Genomic DNA, 22633 nt, shown 5'->3' with positions numbered 1-22633 from the left:
GAGAATGTCCGAACATGTAGACATCTATCAGAGCATCCCAATCAAAACAGAAGAAAAGCGTTTTTCTTCGTGCTAACTGGTTTAATATTGTAGAGAAAATAAGTACCTTAAGGCGTCAGAGAACACGAAGAGCTTACATATAGATTACGATATTACTTTTTGAGACATTCCTAAGCCTTTTGAAAAACAGCGTCATTCTAGCAGAAATACGTAGCCCAAGGCTTCATTTATGTCTTGTACTCATCGAGAAAATGTCATGTACAAGAAAGCAACAAATAGCGTCAACGAAAGTCACAGGATGAAGAATTTTTGCAAACTTTTTTTTATTTCAATCCCGATTCTGACTACAATTCTACACAATGCCCAAATGCCCACACGCATCACTTGCAATCAAAAGCTATCTTCTGCTGCACAACTTCAAACTGCAAGAGGTTCAGGTGTTTAAAGTAATTGCGTTGATAGTATACCTAAGAAAAGAATGATTAAAAATTGCAATAACACATTTCTATAAGCGTCCTTGCCATTGCTGCTGTATTTCTGCGATTCCTATGCCAACGCGCATTATCAATAAGTATATAATGAGCTTATACAAACGAAACAAAGATGACGGTAAAAACTGACCCATAAAAATAAACAAAACAAGCACAATAGGTCCCCTATAACCACATGGAAAATGTATCAAGACAATCGTTCTTGCAAAGGAATAAAAGGGAGCCGAATTAAAGAAGGGACAAGGTGCTCTCCTGAAACCACAGATGCCTCTTCACCATATGTGGCACTTGTAACGTGGATTCATTGGTGCACCGAGCGGGCACTTGAAGACGAACGAGAAGTCGACCAGGTTGCGCAGAGGAACGTTGCACCGATCCCTGGCAGCCTGCGATGGAATATTTCATTACTTATCCGTTCACGCAGCAGGAGCTGTATGTTAGTCGGCCTGTTGCTATTTTTTCCTGCAAGAACGACCGACATAGTACCTGCCGTGGTTGCTCAGTGGCTATGGTGTAGGGTTGCCGAGCACGGGGTCGCGGGATCGAATCCCGGCTACGGCGGCCGCATTTCAATAGGGTGGAGAGAATGCGAAAATACCCGTGTAATTAGATCTAGGTACGCGTTCAAGAATCCCAGGTGGTCCGGACTATTCCGGAGACGCCCACTACGTAGTGCCTCAGAGCCACATTGTTGTTTCGGGACGTAAAACCCCGTCAATATTTTTTTTTATTAACGAACATAATAGGAGCGGAGTTACATAGAAATCTGTGCCGGAGGATGACGAAATGTGACACTATGCGAGCTGTGACAACATATAGCTGCGTTGCCATTCATGAGGGCAGCAAAACATAGGCAAAACCGGCAGCATGCGTTGTCAGACGTTGTCGTCAATGAGTGCAAAAAATAATAATCCACAACTCACAGATAAGAGACACACTGACAGCTTCACTTTTTGATATGAAACGCCAAAGATAGTTTGCTTATGCATAATCCTTTTCGCCGTTTTATTGCGAAAGCGTTATATGCCCCATTAGGTGAATATCTGGCGTCGTCGGCGCCGCGACCGAGGGATCTTACCAAAAATGACCGACGGCGCAAAGTTGAAAAACGAACACATAGAAAAAACTATGATTATCAAAATTATCGAGGACATTCCTGTACACAAATTAAATCAGTGGCCTTGAAAATATTATTTCGTAAATTCCGGTGTGGGTGGAGACGAGCAGGCTTCCCCGACGCCACGAAGGCTCCACGGTACTGGCTGAATAAAGATGTGCCTAATGCGTGCATTATTGCACAAGTCAGGTCGCGTTGAGACTCTTGGCGCGTTTTGACTCGGTCTTACCGTGATGCACGTAGGACGCACGCGATGGCTTGCGTGGACAAGGCACGCGTGGAAGAAAAGAAACATTTCTCTAAAGGGACTCGAATGCTTTTGCATTCCTTGTAACATTTTATCTAACTGAAGATTTGACCGTCATAATCGGCTTCAACAAGCGATACGAGTCTGACATAAACGAACATAACCGGTGCACATATGCAGGACACCCTACACTTGCCCAACCTCATCATAAGCCTTAGTGCTGCAGCATTTAAATATGCTTTGCTACACTGAGGCAACCCTCCGTGAACACTCTGTCTTCAAGGGTTGGCTCATTCATATTTTTTTTAATTGGAAAAGGTGCATCATCCTGTGACGGATACGCACGCATAGAAAAAAGCTCACAATTTTTTATGAACGAGCGAATAACTCTAATGTTCCAATAAGAAAGACACGTACATGAAAGCGCAAAATTCTTTCTTAAAGCTAGATATAGTTCATCCCCTGAAATCAGCACGGTGGATGCCTCGTATCCCTATCCTCTGGACGGTCGTGTTCTGGTACTCTATACTGTCGTAGTAAAAGGCGGTATGCGTTATGGGAGGAAATAGCTGGTGGATTTAATAATAATGCTGCCGCAGAAACAGAAAAAAAATGTCCCAAAACTCGCATCTCTTTTCGTATTATTTTTAAACGAAGAGGTCTTTCTGAATGACTTCAGTCGCGTGCGTTCGCGTATTTATGCACAATTTTCGGGGAATTTCCTACACGTAAAACGAATTATCTTCATAATTTCATGACTGTTTTTCTTTAACTGGAGAGCATATGTGCTTCACAGTTTCACCAATATTAAGATGGCTCTAAAGTGAAATAATAGATTCGTTTAGAATGGAATTGCTTAAGCGCACTATTTCCATTTTCTAGGGGGAAAGAGTGAAGACATGACCAGAATCGCTTGCTTTTCACCACCACAATAGTTTCGCTTCGACTCTCATACATCTACTACTCGATAAAACTTTTCCTCCCCCAAAATCGAATACGTTTTGTCCCTTTGGGACACTATCCACGACAACCTTGCACTATCATTCTAATGACTAAAAACTTCTCCGCTCGTTGCAGATGTTTATTTGCCGCTGCCTATGGCATTGTCATTCCTTTTAAAAAAGAAATAACAGTAAACCTGTCATTCCTTTGAAAAAAGAAATAACGGTAAACCTGTTAGATTGTTTCTATCCATGTCGTGTCGATGTCCTGTGCCCCTTTCCTAGTCTCCGTTACAGCGACGTCAATTTCCAAGCAACCTAAGCCCGTGTGTCCGAGCGCACAAGTAACCATTTCATTCTTTATAGCGCAGGCTACGTCTTGCTCGCTCGGGTTGCTGGCCGCAAATTCTCCACATGAAATCTTAACGGGGGTACCAGCGGCATGCAGTGTTTAGTCGCAAGGGCCAGCCAGAAAACCAGGGGCAAGATAGTTGGTCCAGCTGATTGCAGTACAAGAGGAGGTCGTGTTCGGTGGATTGCTTGCATATTTCCTAGAGACGAGTGCACGTGGCCACAGCATTAATAGGAAAAGCAGCCACACTTCAAAAAAAAAAAAAAGCGTCGGCCTTGGCACCACCATCGTTTGAGCGAGCTTTACCATTTGCTTGGCCGTCCAGCCAAGGCTCGTCTACTGGCATGCAGTCAGCGGTGCACCAGACATGCTTGAATCTTTTAAAGTTCACTTTTTGGGTTCAAGAGGTCATATCTGCTGTTCCCATACGGCATAATAATAATATATATAATATTTGGGGTTTTACGTGCCAAAACCACTTTCTGATTATGAGGCACGCCGTAGTGGAGGACTCCGGAAATTTTGACCACCTGGGGTTCTTTAACGTGCACCTAAATCTAAGCACACGGGTGTTTTCGCATTTCGCCCCCATCGAAATGCGGCCGCCGTGGCCGGGATTCGATCCCGCGACCTCGTGCTCAGCAGCCCAACACCATGGCCACTGAGCAACCACGGCAGGACCCATAGGGCATGATCTTCTCCCTACGCAATGCTTAATAGAACTGAGTACGCCGCTTTCAATTGCTAATTCATATTTATCAATGGTTCTTTAACAAGGAGCGAGAAATTGCACCTCATATTGAATTGGAAGAAAGAGTCTACATTTTCTTTTCAATGACAAAGAAAATATGAAATTGTGGTTTAGGAAAATGCTTTCCAGAACGTGTGTTGCACATAACCAATGAGACAGGCACAGGCCGTTGTAGGAGTATGCACGGGCGTCATTCGCACGGTCCGTTCGTAGCGACGACATCTGAAGTGACCAACGTATACATAGGAGCCGATATTACCAAAGAACTGTGCAGTAAGCTTGAGTAGCTGCCCAACGAGGCCCTGAGAGTCATTACAGGACTACCGAGGCACGCACAAGCAGAACTTCTCGAACGCTACGCCGACCTACCGGCCATGTAGAGGAGCATATCTCGTCTAGCGGAGCCAATAAAGCGATTAGCGTACTACCACACAACCAGACCGACACCCCGTTCTTGCTATGCGGAACGTCACCCACAACTACATTATACTCTCTATCCATCTCTATCTCACTCTGTATACACACGCACACGCACACACACACACACACACACACACGCACACACACACACACACACACACACACACACACACACACATACATATATATATATATATTGCAACTAACGGTGGTCTGCTCCGCACCATTCTCAGTTGCCTGTTGCAACAGGTTGCCATGTGTTGAATGCGGTTAAAATCATGGATGCGGGTATTCAGAGGGCTGCAAAATAATGCTGACGCATGTCTCTTGCGTATACAGCTAATCCGTTAATTTTTATTCGAATGTCTTCCTTTATTCAGAATGTCGAACCATAAAACTAGACACACTGTCTCGCTATGAGCACATGCATTCTAAGATCATTATCTTTTCAGGGTTCCCCATTTGCTTCGTTAACTGTAGAGCCGAAACTAATTCCATGATGTATTATATTGTTCTAGAGGACGGAGACACTAAAATTGGTCTCCGTCCTGTCCGCTCCATAGTTCAAAATGCGTAGATATACAAGAAAGGTAATGATACTTCATAGCATGCATTTCATTATGCATCATAGACCATCCAATCAAGAAAAAGTTTAAGGGATTCCTGGACACTAAGGCTACATCGGCAACGATACATGGTGGCAGTGTAGTTTGCTCCGATAACGGTCCATCTTCTTTCCAGGCATATTGCACCCACATGGCAGGGACTTGTAGAGTATTTCAAGCTGTTGCCATGAGAACACAAGGCTAACACTAGAGAAATAGGCACACACCTGTAAACGAGCCCCTCCCCCCCCCCCCTATTTTTATTTCTAAACGGCCTCATAAGAGGCAGCGGAGTGCTGATTTACATGGCAATCAAACGGGCGTTTATAAAACAAAAAAAGAGCCGACCAATAAGGATGAGGCTCCGTCACAGAGTCGTCTGCTCGAGATGAGGAGGTGCCACATACGACGTGGGGCACATTTCCTGGCTTTGCGCAGCTACATAACCGATCAGGTGAAAGCCCAAATGCGTATATTTGGGCCACATGAAAATTTGGACCGGAAATTTGGATCACATGGCGTTCTTCAACATGCAGCTAAGTCTAAGTATACGGGTGTTTTCACATTTAGCCCCTCAGAAATGCGGCCGCCGTGGCTGGGATTTGATCCCGCGACCTCGTGCTTAGCAGACCAACACCATATCCGCTAAACAACCACGGTGGGTGCTGAGGAGAACTGGAGGAGCGCCAAGGGACAGCATACAGTGTGGTGCAGGAAGAGTTGAAGGTGTGCAAGAACGGAATAGTCAGACCATTATGGCCCCTCTCTGAGTGCCGTAAGTCTCTCGCTGAGGTGCTTGTTTCGCAGCGCGTAGCAGCAAATAGCAAAGTACAGCTGTCTAGATAACAAGATGGCGGTAGAACAAAGCTGCGTTTTATTGGTTCTACAGCACAGTACGGCACGCTCACGGCTACAGCGAGAACACGTGGCCAGTGTTCACCGTAGTTGTAGTAAATGGGGCAGCCGTTCCGTCCCAGTATGCAGGGTCTCTAGTCGCAGTCGAACCGACATATCTTTTGCAAATCCACCGCAAATGAAACCCAGTTCGCATTTTTATTTTGCACGGAACTTGCAAGTAATGCATAAAAACGTTGCAACCAGCTAAACTTCCCGCAAAATAATCCCTCTGTACGAAATTTAAATGGAAATCAGCACACTGCTCTGTAGAAGGACTCATATACATTAGGACACTTTACTTACACATCTGTGTAGAATATGTTTATTGCCAGACAAGATATGTGGTAATTCGTATGGTGGAGGAAGCTTCGGGAAAGGGAAAGAACAGCCATCCCCATAAGGCGCTGCTGAAAGCTACCGACACAAAGAAAGAACATCCATCGGGTGTCACATTGTTCGGCTAATTTCGTACTCTTTCTTTTTCATTATATGTAGTGGGTGAAATCGAGGGTTCGACGGAAGCCCGTCTGGTCGGGATGAAGCATTGAAGAAGTAAAACCAAGGACACCGACCAACATAGAAGTGCTAAAAAATGAAAAAATCTAAAAGACGTTTCGGCTTCGCTACGGAAGCCTTGTTCACAATGGGCTGACGGAAGGTTCAAGGAAGCTTATGTATGCTTTAGAACGTGACGTAAGCAGCGCGTGTATGACGGTGGGAGGGTTCCCTCATTTCGATTAAGCGTGTGACGTGTTTTTTGTATCTCCAGTGACTCCAGATACAGACGCGATTTTGGGTTTCTTTCTTGGCCGATAATTCTTGAGCGATCCCAGTCGATATCATGGCCCGTTGCATCCACATGCTCGGCAAGGGCATTCGACACTGTACGCTTCTTTTCGACATCTTTCTGATGCTGTCTCAGTCTCTGTTTGAAGTTGCCGGATTCACCGATGTATGATTCGATGATTCACCGAAGTGGGTGTGCCATTGCAGCATGTTCAAACGGGAATGTAAGTGCAGGCAACAAAAATAGGAAATTGCTGTGGCGCTTTATCGTCTATAGCACTGCGCTGCCGAGCGCAAGGTTGTGGGATTGAATACCGGATTTCTGTGAGGGAGGAATTCAAGAACGCCTCGTCTACCGTGCGGTTGGTGTGTCTTAAAAAATGCAGGAATGTAAAAATTATTCCGGAGCACCCTACTACAGCGGGCCTCACAATCAGATCGCGGTTTTATAACAAAAAGCACCAATATTTTTTTTTACTTACGACTGGTTTCGAGCTATTGTTCACAATAGTTCACTGACTGTAATGAAGTGACCAAAAACATTTTTAACGAACTTCTGCTTCGCGTCTCCTCTTCTCCTCCAACTCTTATCATTTAGCTCTCGCGTGGAACGGCATTGCCAGAATCCAAGCTAAGCGTCCGGGTCATTTTTGACAATTCTACCTGGATAAGCATACTTTCGCTCAACATCAGTAGGCCGACTACAAATGAAGAACACTGGCTCTCGTCCGGCACCATCGAACATTACCTTTGTTTTCTGCGTATTCTTAACCTGCACCTTGCAGGTTCAAGTTCATTATGATTGTTACCGCTTATCTGCAACTTGGTGAAGGGTGCAATGTATTCTGCTAACAGCGGATCACTAATGCATCCTTGGATCTACGGTCACAGGCTGGATCCATATTTATTGTATAGGGTCACGAAATCTGCACTCTTCGCGATCGTTCGTCCAATCACGGCGCAATTATTTAGGCTGATGACGTCCATTGTAGTAGTGGATAACAGCGCTTCTTGTAGTCGCCATTTAATGGTCTAATCATGCCAAAGCCCCACAAAAATTAATTGCGCAAAGGGACAGTTCGTTTAATTGCGCATTTTCGTGACTTATACTGCTTGCCTTACGCCATCGTTTATGGACTGTCTATAGACTTTTATGTTGCGGAGCTGCCAGTTTAATGTTTCGCAGTTGAGGTACTAGGAATATTTAGCCAATAGAGACTTTTAGCGTGTCCGCTAATCCGGCAAACTGGGTTGGTATGGGCGGATTACCGGACGGCCGGGGCGTAAAGCTGACCGGTGCAGCCGCCTGGTGGCGTAGAGCTTAACGAGACAAACACAGAGCTAAAATTACAGTAATCTACTGTATTCTACTTCGCTGCTGGTGCAAATTTTCGCAATGGCATAATTGTGAACACCATTACCTGTTGTCGAAAACTTACACCAGCAGCAAAGCAGAGTATAGTGATTGGCTCTGTGCTTATGTGGTTGAGCTTTGCGCCACCAGCTGGCGCCACAAATCTTGCCACTTACGTTAACGGCCCCGCTCATCCGCTAAACCGCCCGCGCTTGTCGGCATACCGGACGCACTAAAATTCTCTGTTATCAGCGTTCACCGCTGGGCCTGTCCATAGCGAGATGTAGTCGGCGCCGTTGTTTTATTTTGGGAGTCTCACCTAATCGAGTTGTGCTTAGAGATATGCTACTTTTCTCGTAAAGAGAAAGCAGAAAGTGCTCAAGATATCTACTTTATATTTTATCACGCTTTATTGAATATAATTTAACCAATTTCATTACAGACGATGAAATAATGAGCCCGTCTTGGCTTTTGTGGATCACTTGACCATCATTTGGATTGCAGGCGAAACAATATTGCGTCGCTTCCCGACGTGCCATTTCTCCTAGGAATTGCTGGTGAAGTCCCCATTATACAAAGCCCTTTCTGCACCTGCCCTAATGCCATAAATACAGAAATCATCTGGCTCTGATTATTGGCATTTCCGTTAATAAAGCGCCCTATTTACCATTACTTACTGCAATGTCTCCTTGACAACCGTGGTACATGAATATGTGTATGGGAAAGAGGTAATGCCGCACCTGGTCCTTGGGATCATTGACGCAGTGGGCGTGACAGAATGCGATGAAGAACGTTTGCTGCGGGTCGAATTCCCGCAGACTCTTCAGCTGCCGCTCCTTGGTTTGCGAGGGCCGGAACGCTCGGTAGAGCGAGCGTATGGGTGCCGTGTCGCCGAACTGGCGTCTCCGCATGGGCGCCAACCAGCTACTGCCGTACGCCGACTTCAGGCAGCTGTGCACGTGCGCGTACGCCTTCCGAGACTGATCGGACCACAGGTCCAGTGCCCCTTCCGGCCCGTATGGGTCGAAGATCTGCGATTTGCAGCGACCACCATATTTAGATTACCTTTAATTAGCAAAGCAAAAAAAAAAATCCGACGACACCTAAGCACTGCTTATGACTTGTGAATGTGAAATCGTTACTGTCCAATTGAACGGCACCGAGCGGTCTTTCGAGTTCTGCGCTGCGAGTAATGTTTGCGCTAATGCTCCTTCCGCCCGCCGTGTATTGGGGCAGTTGACGATAGTAAGATTTCGCTGACTGCCTCTTCGCTCGTTATGCTGCGTTCTTCGGACCCCTACATCGTCTGCGGTGCACTGGCATGGGCGAACACGTTTCGCTACTGCCCGGGTTGCGGCCATCGACGATGCAGATGCGTCACACTGCATAGCGGTACGAGCGCTATGGTACGAGCGCTCGTACGAGAGCTCCATAGCGGTAAGAAAGGTACGTAGCAGTGAACTAGGGTGGTTGCTTGGGCTAGTTGGATCAAGTACGTAGCAGTAGGTAGGTTGCTTGGGTTGCTTGGATCAAGTACGTAGCAGCACGAGCACGCTTCGCGAGGTCGTGACGCGAGCGTCGCAGCCAACGGGAAGTTAGCGATCGTTTTTTTGCTGTTACAGACACCGCTGGGTTTTTCGTTCGATGGGCGATTTGACGCTTTTCTATCATCGTCGTCGTCGTCGTCATCGTCGTCGTCGTCGTCGTCATCATCATCATCATCATCATAATCATCATCATCAACAACAACAACAAAAACAACAACGAAAACAACAAAAACAACAAAAACACCGGCGGACAACTGTATCAGGGCCGTAAGAGCTGCAGTATCCACGTATAGTAATGTATTTTTCACTAGAACTTCTGGCGATCCACCAACGACTATGTTGTCATGCATGAACCTTGACAATTCGTACCAATTATGCACCTACAAATTAGCATTAGGTGATTTGGTTTGAATGCGGATAGTGCTTGCTTGCGCATTTCCAAGATTTGTGATGACACGCTAAGGTATCAAAATAAAGAATGCACTACATGAGGAACAGCTTGTAAGCCCTACAATGACAATCATCTAATACAAAGTCAAATGGAATATTTTTTTGGACTGTGTTGAAAGAAATATTTGTTTTACGGCTTGTTGACACAGGTTGAAAATTATCGTTTGTGGTTGTTGCTAAACAATAGGGATCAGTGATTGCTTCTCCAAATGAATTCAATAATGGCTCAAAGAGCACAAGTGAAAAGTGTGCTTGGTCTGAATTTAGAGCGAAACTGTCTATGGCGATCTTTCGGAAAATTCGTGGCGGCGAACAGAAAACGGCTTGCGGCAAAGCCAACTTTCTTGCCAGTGCTTCGTAGCTCTCAATGTAATGTAGCTATCTCGGAAAAAAATGAATCTGAAATTGGCTGCTAAGACGAATCATTTATTATGCGGTTTAATTTGCTTTTCGCAATTAGCTCCTAGCGAAGTTGTAGATGTTACAAAATTGCCGTCTGCTGCCAAATGCATTGCCATCTACGAAGGGAGTGTTGTTACAGAAAACGGCTGTAACTCTTCTTTTATCGAGACTATCCCAAAACAAATTATGTCAATTAGCCGCTAAGACGACCCTAACACTACACCAAGTTTCATTTACTTTTCCTAATTACCTAGGTCAAAGTGAAGTTGTAAATATTTCGGAATTCCCGTATGACGTGAATACACTGGCTTCTACAGGAGGGAGACTGACAGCTGCATGTTTGCCCCCTAGAATAAAACTCTAGTGCTTCCATGTTTCATTCAGGTAATTAACTAGGAAGTATGCTCAATCGCTAATTGCAAACAAGCGTGTTTTCTTTCGTGCACTCCTTCGGAGGGCGCCGCAGCTCAGCGCATATCGTCGCTAGCGTCGAGGGTTGGTTCAACGGCCACCTGCGTATAAACGGCGCTCCGTCGCAGTGCCGTCGACAACACCTGCGTCTTTAGGGCGTCGTCATAAAGGTCCTTCAGCGGTAGCCCTGTGTAAGTATGACGAAGTGTGTGAAGTAGTGCGCGCCTGATATTTCTTTGTAATCGCTTAAATGACACATAAATAATTGCACGTATAATTACACACCAAGAAAACTCTACACGAACATAATTTGTACCACCATAGCAGCTTCGCTGGTCCACCATCTTCACAGGGAGGACGCCAACTCCTTGCGGTATAAATGTGTTAGTGAGGCTTCCATACATTTGTACCGCAAGGAGTTGGCGTTTCTAGGCTTGACTACATGATAGCGGCATTGGTCTTTGTGGCTGGTGCGCATGCGTTCTGTTGTTGGTAGGAAGGAGGCGTAGGAGCATTAAACCAGTTGTTAGTCTACGCCTGTGTCATGTAGTTCTTTCTTTGCCTCGTTCTGTTTTGCGCAGTTTTTCTTTGTTCTCAGAATATAGAGCGCCTACGATTACAAGACCAAGGCAAATGTTACCTGTTCTTGAAGTTTATTACAAATTATAGAAGTTACTGACTAACGCTGATTGCTTATGCCCCCTTATGCTCACATTTACGGTTCGCTGCATCTGGTTCCAAAAATCTCAGTGTGAAAGAAGGGCAGCGCAATTATGGTGCACAATGCGCAGAGCAACTGAGGTGCGCTGAATACCACGAGAAAGCTATGTAATGTGTGCTACACACAAGCGCATTTGTTCCTTATTTGAAGGCACAAAGTTACCAAAGCGTCCACGTAGCTGGAGGTTTGTATACGCCAATGGTACATTCGGCATTTGCCTATGGTGCTTCCACTCGGATCGATAACTCTACTCTAGATTGGAACCTGACAGAGCGCGCCCGAGGTTAACTTTCAGCCACGCTCAAGACCAGTCGCATTCCAGAAGCGAAGTCCGTCAGCTCCTCTTCTGTTGTATAGAAATGTGGCTCATCAACATAGTGTGCACCTGCCGCCTCGCTAAGCGCAGCTGCCACGTGGCCCATACATGGCCTTGTCAGGGTAGCGCTCCAACGCTGACGATGATGGCGCGTCAGAGCGCTTCCCGCTAGAGCGCGGCGCTCTAAAAAAACAACAGACTCCGTTCGGAGCGCTGGATTTCTATGAAGCGATTGTAAAGCAGGATGTCAGAATACTCTAGAGTGCTTGAAAGCTACTGTATGAACGTACCAGAAATACATGGGCGCGTTAGGAAACTGCACCTATAGGCATGAATTTTGTTTACGCCTTTTCGCACCTGCATTAATCCTCGGGCGATGAGTGCTCCCAGGCCGGCGTAGTTGACGGCCCTAGGCGCCGAGTGGTGGAAGTACGGCATAAACATGTCGTGCACGGATATGAGCAGCGTGTCCGTGTCGGCGCTGAAGCGTACACCGTGCCAGAGCGGGTTGATGCAATATACGTCCGCGTAGCCATCGGGGAGAATCAGGTGCGGCCGCATGGCTTCCAGAGTTTTCCTCCACGAGGTGAGGAAGTCCTGCGTACACATAAAGTTGCATATCGAAGTCGTGTCAGTTAACACCATTATAGTGATATAGAAAGTGCGTAGCTAAAAAGACGAACGTCAACGATAGCCAGACGCAAAAGAAGAACAGCCCAATAAATGTCACGCATTGGACGCCCGTGATACATTAAACATTCTTGCTCATTAGTCAGTTATAAAACATGTTTTGTCATTTCTTATCAAATGTAACATTTTGAAACTTCTATGGCGTATTTGTTGTTTAGCGATATATAAAAATATTTAAGTTATGGGGTTTTACGTGCCAAGACAACGATGTCGTTATAAATCCCGCCGAAGTGGAGGACTCACGAAATTTTGTCCACCTGGGGTTCTTTAAAGGGGCCCGAACCGCTTTTTCTCGAAGTGGAAAAATACATCTGAAGTGAAGATAGGCTATTTCAGAACCACTTTGCCGCAAAAAGTACTTCAGTGCGTTCAGCAGAAGCGGAGCTATCGGCAACCAAACACGGTCTCAGCTGTACTCCCATTCCTTCTCCAATGCCTTCCACTGCGAAGGATACGGCGGAGACGTCACCATGGCGTGCAGTTCAAATTTCCGATTTGGTGCCTATGCCACGCTAAACGCAAGCCAAACGTGGCTTTCCTCAGAGAGCCACAGTGCGCTTAGCCACTGGGCTCGTGGCGGCACCTCACGGCGGCCGCGGTGTGAAATAAACAACGATGTCGTTATTTATTTCTCCATTCCTCCCCCCCCCCCCACCTTTTTTTCAGCCAGTGTGTCAGACGCCCTTGACACGCTAGCTAACGCGCGTGTGTTGACAGACCGGGGTGGAGTGGAAGGGGGGGGGGGGTGCCATGGCTTTGACCTTGTACACAGTGTTCCTTCACTCTCAATTCGACACGCTAACACATTTCCCATCGTTTCCACGTCCTCCCACATCACACCCTCTCCCCTTTAGAAGAGTCCCACCTATATATACTGTGGCGAGGAAAGCGTACGTCGCCTTGAAGAAAAGTCCACTTGTCGAAACGTTGGCTCGTGCATTCACCTTGTTCACGTTTTGCTTATCGTCTCCAATACCTTAGACATTTATTGCAGTTGAGGGATTCTGTCGGAGTCTTATAGCCATCAGAACGCAATCGTCGCCTGCGGGTAGCCGAGCGGGATAGCACCTGACATTTTGTAAAAGGGATAAACGATGCTTTGGTGTGGCTTAACAATTCAGCAGATCTAAACTGTGGCTCATCTACGGCAGTGCAGCAAGGCCGTAGTGCAAATTGAGGAGAGAGTTGTGCCATTCATTGATACGGGAAAATGGGAAGAGTGGTGCAGCTAATCTTTCAACTTATCGACGCGCATTTTGGACTGCTCATGTGCTTTTTAAAAGTGAATAGCTTTCATTGGTTCTTCCGGCCATTTTGTAGTTGGTTTGTCTGTGGTGGTCGATGATCGCACTCGGTAAAGAAAACGCTTGTTCCTGCGTTCGTCCGCTCTCTCACTCGCTCGATCCCTATGTTGCTGGGTTTCTCTTTCTATCGTCCTTTGGTTTGTTCATTCGCTCGTTCGTGAGATCTATCCGCTTACATTAAACGTAAGCGTTGATGACTTGCATGCATATTTTTTTTTTGGGGGGGGGGGGGACGGTGTCATTTCAATTCGATCGTCCGAAAACGTGACGAGACAAGCAGTCCACTTTAGCGATTGGTATCAGTAAATTTTATTACACATAACTTAAGCCATATTTCAACAAAAGTACTGGCATATCTGTACCTGTAGAGCAAAGGACATGAGAAGGGAGCAGGCAACACCACAACTCATAGCCATAATAAAATTATTTTGCAGGGGAGCTAGCTGTCTTATAACTAAAAGTGTAAAGCAAGGAACATTGCGCAGTAAATGTGGAATTTGTGCCTATGAATATGATAATGCTGTATAGATGATAGGCAATTGGAAGTAAAACAGTAGCTGAGAACAAATATGGGAAAGAGAGCGTGACTGAAAAAAAAATGATGGCTAAAGGACTGAGCAAAGTGGTGTTTTGCGCGAGCTATGTCACCGCTGTATATTGTGCATTGAAGCTGAGTGGTGAGGGCTGTCGGTACTCGACCAGTATATTTTATATCTAGGACGCATAACTGGTGCAGCACGCATGCATGAACACTCGAACTCGAAGGATTGTCGCAATACTTTGCGAGGGATGTGTTACAACGAAATGGTTATTCAACACTCGCGGGAGCGATGCCTTACTGCGCGCACGTACAGACGTAACGGCGGGGACGTCGGCGTAGAGCATGGTAAGAATCCTCTCGGTTTCCGCCTCCCGGGCCATTCCCAGCACCACCTTGATCTTGGTTAGCTGGTTGAGGGCCACTTCTTTGCTCCCGGCGTCCATCCACTCGCTGTCACTGATGCTATGCTGGATCGCCATGGAAACGCTATACAACAGCGAGTCAGCCATGTCGCGTGTCTGCAGTATGATCCGATTGTGGATCTCCGGCCAGAAGGGCACGACGCCCATCACATTTACAAGAACCTCCATGCAGCGCCCCATTTGCACGGTCATCAGCGTGCCTGTGATAAATAAACACGAAACTGATTTTTTGAGTATTCACAGGCGAGGTTGTATACGGTCCCAACGGACCAGCATAGAAAGGATAGTCATTGTAGAAGTAGCTTATTCCTTTAAGATAAAGTAAATTACGTAGTATGGTGCGCCCTTAGAGAAAGGGTAATTACAAATCCAGAGCACCTATGTTTTAAAATTCCGTGCGCGAAAATTGAATGAGCGCTTCGTAGCTTTTGTCTGGGACACAGCGGGTGTGGAGCACGCATCCGCATCAGACAGACGCACGCGTGCTCCAGTCCGGCAGTGCCTGCGATAAGGGGCAATATATGTTCAGAAATTGCGAATAATGGTCATGCCTCTAACTTAGCGCACTTGTATCTTCAAAAAAAAAAGAATGCTTAGTTGAATTCAGAGATATAGCGCTCCGCAGTCCGAAAACTGATTTTCAACTGATACAGCAAGTATTCCTATATTCACAGGTTCTGCTACGTGCCAACACACCTTAATATTAGCATATATTTTGGGAAAAACATTGGAGCACTAACATGCTAGTGCTAACACTCTTAGATGTAATATTACACAAGCTTATAATCCTAACGCAACCCATCCAAGAACGGGGGCGGTAGGATGGCTGGTGTAGTAGAGCCTAATTGATGTAAGTGGTAAATGCGGGTTCTGTTCCATTGTGCGGCGTTAAGTTATCGCTCATTTTCATTTCCATTTGCCCAATATTTCCGTGTTTCCAATAAATATAGCACGTAACTTGCCCAATGCTATTTCTGTTTTCACTGTCTTTTAGTTCATGTGCTTGTCCCTAACGAAAAATCCAGCCGCTCAGATTTCTTTATTCTTCCTACAAATGTCTTACGGTATTCCTAAGTGTTAATGCTTTACATGAAGTAAGGACTTTAAAGAACGCCACTTCTTTGCTTTCTAGACCTACGAAAAGTCTCAGCAGTGGGAAATATTAACTATACACCATTACAATAGAAACTAAATGCACTTTCCAATATTTACGCTCTCCGGCTCAGATCATCTCCACAGTGATTCAAGCGCATTGAAAGGAGTGCCAAGGTACGGCACAACCTATAGCGACTCACTTATGTGCAGCATTGCAGATTTTAATTGCGGCTTATAAGGCAAACTCATTTTAGAGTTCCAACTAGCTCCTAAACTTACGCTTTGAATAGGAGAAAATGAGACATCCCACAAATCGCAGCAATTGCTACAAAGGAAACCCAACTCGCTCCTCGAAAGAAAAGCTTCCCTGCTGAAAAAGTTCGCCCTGGTCCGGGACTCGAACCCGGGACCACCGCCTTTCCGGGGCAGCCGCTGTAATATTTGAGCTAACCAGGCGGCTAGCAGATGGCAAGGCGAAGTCGAGGCATCTCGAAGCAACTGGAAAGCTATTTTATTACTGCTCTCTAGCTTGCGGGTTTGCGCAGAAATATTACGTCGAACGACTGCACCTTGTTGAATCGTGGTGCGTCAGAGACGCAGACACGCATCTTGCTGACGCCATCTTTCGACGTCAAATAAAGCACATCAAAACATTGATGTAAATAGCCTCTTTTACATATCTCCTGCTAAAAGGTGTCAGTAAAAACTACCATTAGCTTTCGCTGATCTTTTTTGCTTCTGCGAAAATAATCGCGTAATTTTTTTTTCAGTTGTGGTTGAGGAAAGCGTCACAAGATGTTGATACCACCCCTCGCTCTAACGTGCGGCACAAGAGGGGATTGTAACTACAATAACAGCATCCGTCAATGAGCTCGCGTTCCGGCCTGTCCCCGGAAACACCAAAATTCGACGACATCCTCGCATATGTGAGCGTAAGTCATGCTCTGACTGGAACCCGCTTATGTCCTGAAAACTGATGAGAAATGTTATTTGCCTCATGTATATAAGTCTCATGTTTCATAGTAAACTTTTTGTTATTTTTTTTTTCATTGTCCTCTGGACCCTACAATGGCGGCGCCACGTGATTTTGACCACACGGGGTAGGCCATGTGGTCAAAATCACGTGGCACCGCCATTTTAAGGAAGACATCGAGCTGTAGGCCTGATTGCGAAAATTTCTGCCAACGGGGTAAATAAAAGAAGATGGAGCCGAAGTTTGTCCTCTCTGATGCATGCAGAGACTGAGTAGCTGTCCAGCTGCCTCAGGCCCTCTGCCGCACCCGTGGAACAACTAAGCAGCTGCTGAGATGCATCTGGTCTATTAACCACCGATGCGCGGAGAGAATGTGTCTATGAATGGCTTACTAACGTATGCGCATTGTTCGCATGCTATATGTTACGCTTCTATAGTAGAGCCAGTATGCTCGGCGCTGCACTCACGATTACACAATATGAATTGCAAGGTGACCAAGTCCACCGATTCATTCACTGCGACCATAAGCTCTGCAACCCCACGCGGTAAATCATGAAATATTTTAAATTCCAAAGCGCACTCAATTCGGGAAATTACTACTTCTCTTCCTGCTAGCCAATATGGTCGCGTGTAGGGAACATTATATGCATTCTCTTTTATGCCGGCACGCGTCTGAGTTGTGTTCTTTGCTTGTGAGGGCTAATTAGCCCTGCAAGTTCGAGTACCTGTGTTATTATGATCAGTTTTTCCCACAATGGTAAGCATATGAGCAGGTGGTGGCAGAGTTTGAATCGCCCCACGGCGCAAATCACTAACCGGTATCGTTGTCAAATGCAGGCACCAGAAGCTCCCGGAAAGAGGGGCTGACGGAGGGCGCAAGTTTCTGTAGAACGTACCAACCAATCAGCAGGTTGGACTCGACCCACGTGAAGTTAGACAGTAACAACGCGGTGCTTTCCAGTGCGACCGGATCCATGACGTACGCTATTGTTTCTGGTGTGACTTTGAAGGACCTGCACGAGATATGCGTGGCGATATAGGATAGACACTGGGTTGCCATTATTTGAAGGACGCCAAATACTGAAAAGACAAATATGTAATAACATTGGAAATTATCAGCTCTTCTATTATTTTGTCGGCTTTCCCGTCAGTCTTTGAAGGGTTGCCGATTATATTGTTGGCCTATCTGATAATCTGAAATATGCGCTGTTTTCGCCACATACAGACAATAACGTCAGGAGTTCTGGATGTATTACTGAAAATTGCCTGACGGGCTTGTTGGCTCGTGATCCGACAAAGAACTCGTGGGTCCGGAAAATTCATATGGGGATGGATTACCACTGAAACTGTTTAGGCTACATAAATGGGCTGAATACATAGGTTACATACATGAGGAAATCGTACATTTTTGTTTTTATATGGCAGCACAGTACGCCCACACAAGCGTCGCCGTGGTCACTGCGCGTACATGTTTTCCGCACGGCACCACATGGATGGATGGACGGACGGACGGACGGACGGACGGACGGACGGACGGACGGACGGACGGACGGACGGACGGACGGACGGATACTATGAGCATCCTCTTATGAACGGGACGGTGGGTTGCGCCACCATGCTATTATTATGCGGCCTGATATCCTATCTATCTCGAAAAAAGGCGAATAATTCCTACCATCATGCTTTCTGAACCCCAATTGGGAACTTTGCTTTTATGCCTGCGTTGTATGTCGTTTCCCTACTTCTGCCAATCTTCCAATTCTCTCCTATTAATCTCTACTGCGAACGTGTTTGTTTTCCCTCTGTTCTCGATGAACCCAAGAGCTTTAAAAAGGCTAGCGGTACCTAAGTCGACCGCGGGGCGATATGTTCATATTGACACATGTACGTATCTTTATCGGACGACCAAGTTTCGCCGCCTAACAAATGCTGTCGCACAGCGCGGGACGCGCCTGCGTGTATCCGAAGTTTCTGGAAAGTTATCAATGCTTCCATTTGCTGTCTGTTGTCGCCGAACCTTATGTTATCTGATGTCATCGTGTGACGCGAATGGTGTAGAACTTTGTGGAAGGCACGCGGGTCCCAACGATTAGTCTGGAACATTCGATGACTGCTGTATAAAAGCCGACGCGCTGGACCCGCTGATCAGATTTTCGACGATCGCCGACTGTGTTCGCCGCTATCGTTGTGCTATAAGTGTAGCCTGTTTTGTGGGCACAGGTTCGCCCAATAAAAGTTAGTTTTGTTGTTCACAGTATTGCTACTGTGTTATTCAACGTCACCACCACGTGACATCTGGTGGAGGTGTTTTACGTTCATGTACAGGACGCCCCCGACAAGCCGTAATTCAAGCCCGGACCGCAAAGACAACACCAGCGCCGTCCCGGAACATCGAGCAAGCCGCCGGCTACAGCAGCTGCCCCCGGAACACGAAATTCTACCAGAGACGACCAAGAAGAGCGTCAGAGAAGTTCGTCCAGAGACGACCAAGAAGACAGCCCCAATGGCAGCCGGAGCAGCCCCAATACTTCTGCAGCAGCCCAGGGAGCCACCGACGTTCCGCGGTTCCACATTTGAGGACCCGGAAAACTTTCTGGAGACGTATGAGAGGGTCGCTAAGTTTAACAGTTGGGACAGCGACGACAAGCTGCGGCATGTGTATTTCGCATGGGAAGACGCCACCAGGACGTGGTTCGAGAATCGGGAAGCCACCTTAACGACGTGGGACCTGTTCCGAAGCGACTTCTTGCAAACGTTTACAAGCGTCGTGCGAAAAGAGCGAGCCCAAGCTCTACTAGAAACCAGAGAGCAGCTGCCAAACGAGACGATCGCGATCTTCACGGAGGAGATGGCCCGTCTTTCCCGGCACGTCGACCCGGAAATGTCGGAGGAGAAAAAAGTTCGCTTCCTGATGCGGGGCGACAAGCAAGAACTTTTCGCCGGACTTATTCGTAACCCACCGAAGACTGTGGCTGAGTTTTCTGCAGAGGCATCGATGATCGAGAAAACTCTGGAGATGCGCACCCGGCAATATAACCGCCAGGGGCACACTCCGCAGTATGCCATCCAAGAACTGGGTTCGGACAACCTTCAAGAGACCATCAGGGCCATTGTGCGCGAAGAACTGCGCAAGGTCCTGCCTTCGTCGCAGCCTCAAGTAGCTTCCATCGCTGACATCGTGAAAGATGAGGTTCAGCGATCGCTTGGGGTTCCTGAGGTGCAACCTCAATTAGCGCAGCCCCAGTCAGAAGCGATGACCTACGCCGCCGCCGCACGCCGTCAAGGTCCCCCTCCGCGACCACGCCAGGGCCCTGCAACGACGCAATTCCGTCGTCCGCCACCGCCAGCACGCCCACCCGTCGCCCAGCGCACCTACGCGAGGAAGACGGACATTTGGCGAGCCCCCGACCACCGCCCGCTCTGCTATCACTGCGGAGAAGCCGGCCATGTGTATCGCCGATGCCCATACCGGGAGATGGGAGTGCGAGGTTTCGCCGTCAACGCTCCGCGCCCACAGCAAAGTGAACGCCCTCGCGATATCGCCGACTACCTCGCCGCTACTCAGTGGAGCCCTCGACGACCGTCCCTTTCGCCGTCACCAGGCCGCTACCTGTCGCCGCAGCGCCGACCATACACCGGCCCAGCCCGGGGCCGCTCTGCCAGCCCATATCCAGAAAACTAAAAGCAGCAACCGATGGAGGTGCGGTTGCTGTTCGTCGGTTGCTAAGTACTTCTCCTCGATGGACCTCAAGTCTGGCTATTGGCAAATAGAAGTCGACGAAAGAGATCGCGAAAAGACCGCCTTCATCACCCCAGACGGCCTCTACGAGTTCAAGGTTATGCCTATTGGACTGTGCTCGGCGCCTGCAACGCTCCAGCGCGTGATGGACACGGTTTTAGCGGGATTGAAATGGCAGACCTGTCTCGTTTACTTGCATGACGTCGTTGTATTCGCCGGAAATTTCGACGATCACCTTAGGCGGCTTGCCACAGTACTGGACGCCATCAAGTCATCAGGGCTCACTCTGAAGCCAGAAAAATGCCGCTTCGCTTACGATGAGCTTCTGTTCCTAGGTCACGTCATCAGTAAATCCGGAGTACGCCCCGACCCCCAGAAAACAGCTGCCATCGCAAAGTTCCCGCAGCCCACCGACAAGAAGGCAGTGCGTAGATTCCTTGGCATGTGTGCCTACTACAGGCGCTTTGTCAAGGACTTTTCACGCATCGCCGAGCCGTAGACACGTCTAACTAAATGTGATGTTGAGTTCAAGTGGGAAACGCCGCAGGCCGACGCATTTGAAGAACTCAAACGACGCATGCAGTCGCCGCCGGTACTTGCGCACTTCGACGAGTACGCCGATACAGAAATACATACTGACGCCAGTAGCCTAGGCCTCGGTGCCGTTCTAGTCCAGAGGAAAAACGGAGTCGAACAGGTGATATCTTACGCTAGCCGGTCGCTGTCAAAAGCGGAAGGCAACTATTCTACGACCGAAAAGGAATGCCTCGCCATCGTTTGGGCTACAGCTAAATTTCGCCCTTATCTTTAGGGCAGGCCATTCAAAGTCGTCAGTGACCATCACGCGTTGTGTTGGCTAGCGAGTATAAAGGATCAGATCCTTCAGGACGACTGGCGCGGTGGAGCCTCAGACTACAAGAATACGACATCACTGTAACCTACAAGTCCGGACGAAAACACTCCGATGCCGATTGCCTATCACGCGCCCCCATTGACCCACCGCCGCAAGATGACGAAGATGACGACGCCTTCCTTGGAATGATAAGCGCGGAAGATTTCGCTGAACAGCAACGGGCAGACCCGGAGCTAAAAGGCCTCGTGGAATATTTAGAAGGGCACACCGACGTTGTCCCCAGGGCATGTAAGCGCGGATTATCTTCCTTCACGCTTCAAAACAATCTACTCGTGAAGAACTTTTCACCAGTCCGCGCCAACTACCTTCTTGTTGTCCCGTCAGGACTTCGTCCAGAAGTATTGCACGCCCTACATGACGATCCGACCGCTGGACACCTCGGATTTTCCCGGACACTATCGAGGATACAAGAAAAGTATTATTGGCCGCGCCTGACCGCCGACGTCACCCGTTATGTCAGAACATGCCGAGACTGTCAGCGACGCAAGACACCGCCGACAATGCCAGCCGGACTACTACAGCCAATCGAGCCTCCTTGCCGACCATTCCAGCAGATCGGGATGGACTTGCTGGGACCCTTTCCGACGTCAACAACCGGAAATAAGTGGATCATCGTGGCGACGGACTACCTCACCCGCTTCGCAGAAACTAAAGCACTCCCGAAAGGTAGCGCAGCCGAAGTGGCGAAATTCTTTGTTCAAAACATCCTGCTGCGACATGGCGCCCCAGAAGTCCTCATCACCGACAGAGGAACGGCCTTTACAGCGGAGCTCACCCAAGCCATACTGAAATACAGTCAAACAAGGCACAGGAGGACAACGGCCTACCATCCGCAGACGAATGGTCTTACGGAGCGGCTGAATAAGACCCTCGCCGACATGCTAGCGATGTACGTCGACGTCGAACACAAGACCTGGGCTGCCGTCCTGCCGTACGTAACATTCGCTTACAACACGGCGGTGCAAGAAACAACACAGATCACGACGTTCAAGCTGGTCTACGGCAGGAACCCAACGACGACGCTCGACGCTATGCTGCCCCACGTCACTGACGAGGAGAACGTTGACGTCGCTACCTATCTCCAGCGCGCCGAAGAAGCCCGACAGCTCGCCCGCCTGCGAATCAAGAGCCAGCAGAGGACCGACAGC

At 47.7% G+C, this 22633-nt stretch overlaps 1 protein-coding gene across 3 annotated transcripts in view; it reads right to left on the bottom strand.

Moving 5' to 3' along the window:
• Positions 1 to 217: 217 nt before the first annotated feature.
• LOC135912236 (endothelin-converting enzyme 1-like) overlaps positions 218 to 22633 on the bottom strand; it is a 72342-nt gene continuing 49926 nt past the window's right edge. Inside the window, exons 7-11 of one of the 3 annotated variants that reach the window (XM_065444616.1) lie at positions 17650 to 17846; positions 14655 to 14965; positions 12166 to 12405; positions 8702 to 8992; positions 218 to 877 (exon numbers count right to left, since the gene is read on the bottom strand). In XM_065444616.1, coding sequence (XP_065300688.1) covers positions 764 to 877; positions 8702 to 8992; positions 12166 to 12405; positions 14655 to 14965; positions 17650 to 17846 — 1153 coding nt within the window. In that variant the 3' untranslated portion in view covers positions 218 to 763. The remainder of the gene's footprint in view (positions 878 to 8701; positions 8993 to 12165; positions 12406 to 14654; positions 14966 to 17649; positions 17847 to 22633) is intronic. The other 2 variants (XM_065444632.1, XM_065444623.1) reach the window with 2 other exon arrangements.

The sequence above is a fragment of the Dermacentor albipictus genome, chromosome 1 (assembly GCF_038994185.2).
Source record: "Dermacentor albipictus isolate Rhodes 1998 colony chromosome 1, USDA_Dalb.pri_finalv2, whole genome shotgun sequence".
In the NCBI taxonomy this organism is placed as follows: Eukaryota; Metazoa; Arthropoda; class Arachnida; order Ixodida; family Ixodidae; genus Dermacentor; species Dermacentor albipictus.
This window is presented reverse-complemented; position numbering and strand designations above follow the sequence as displayed.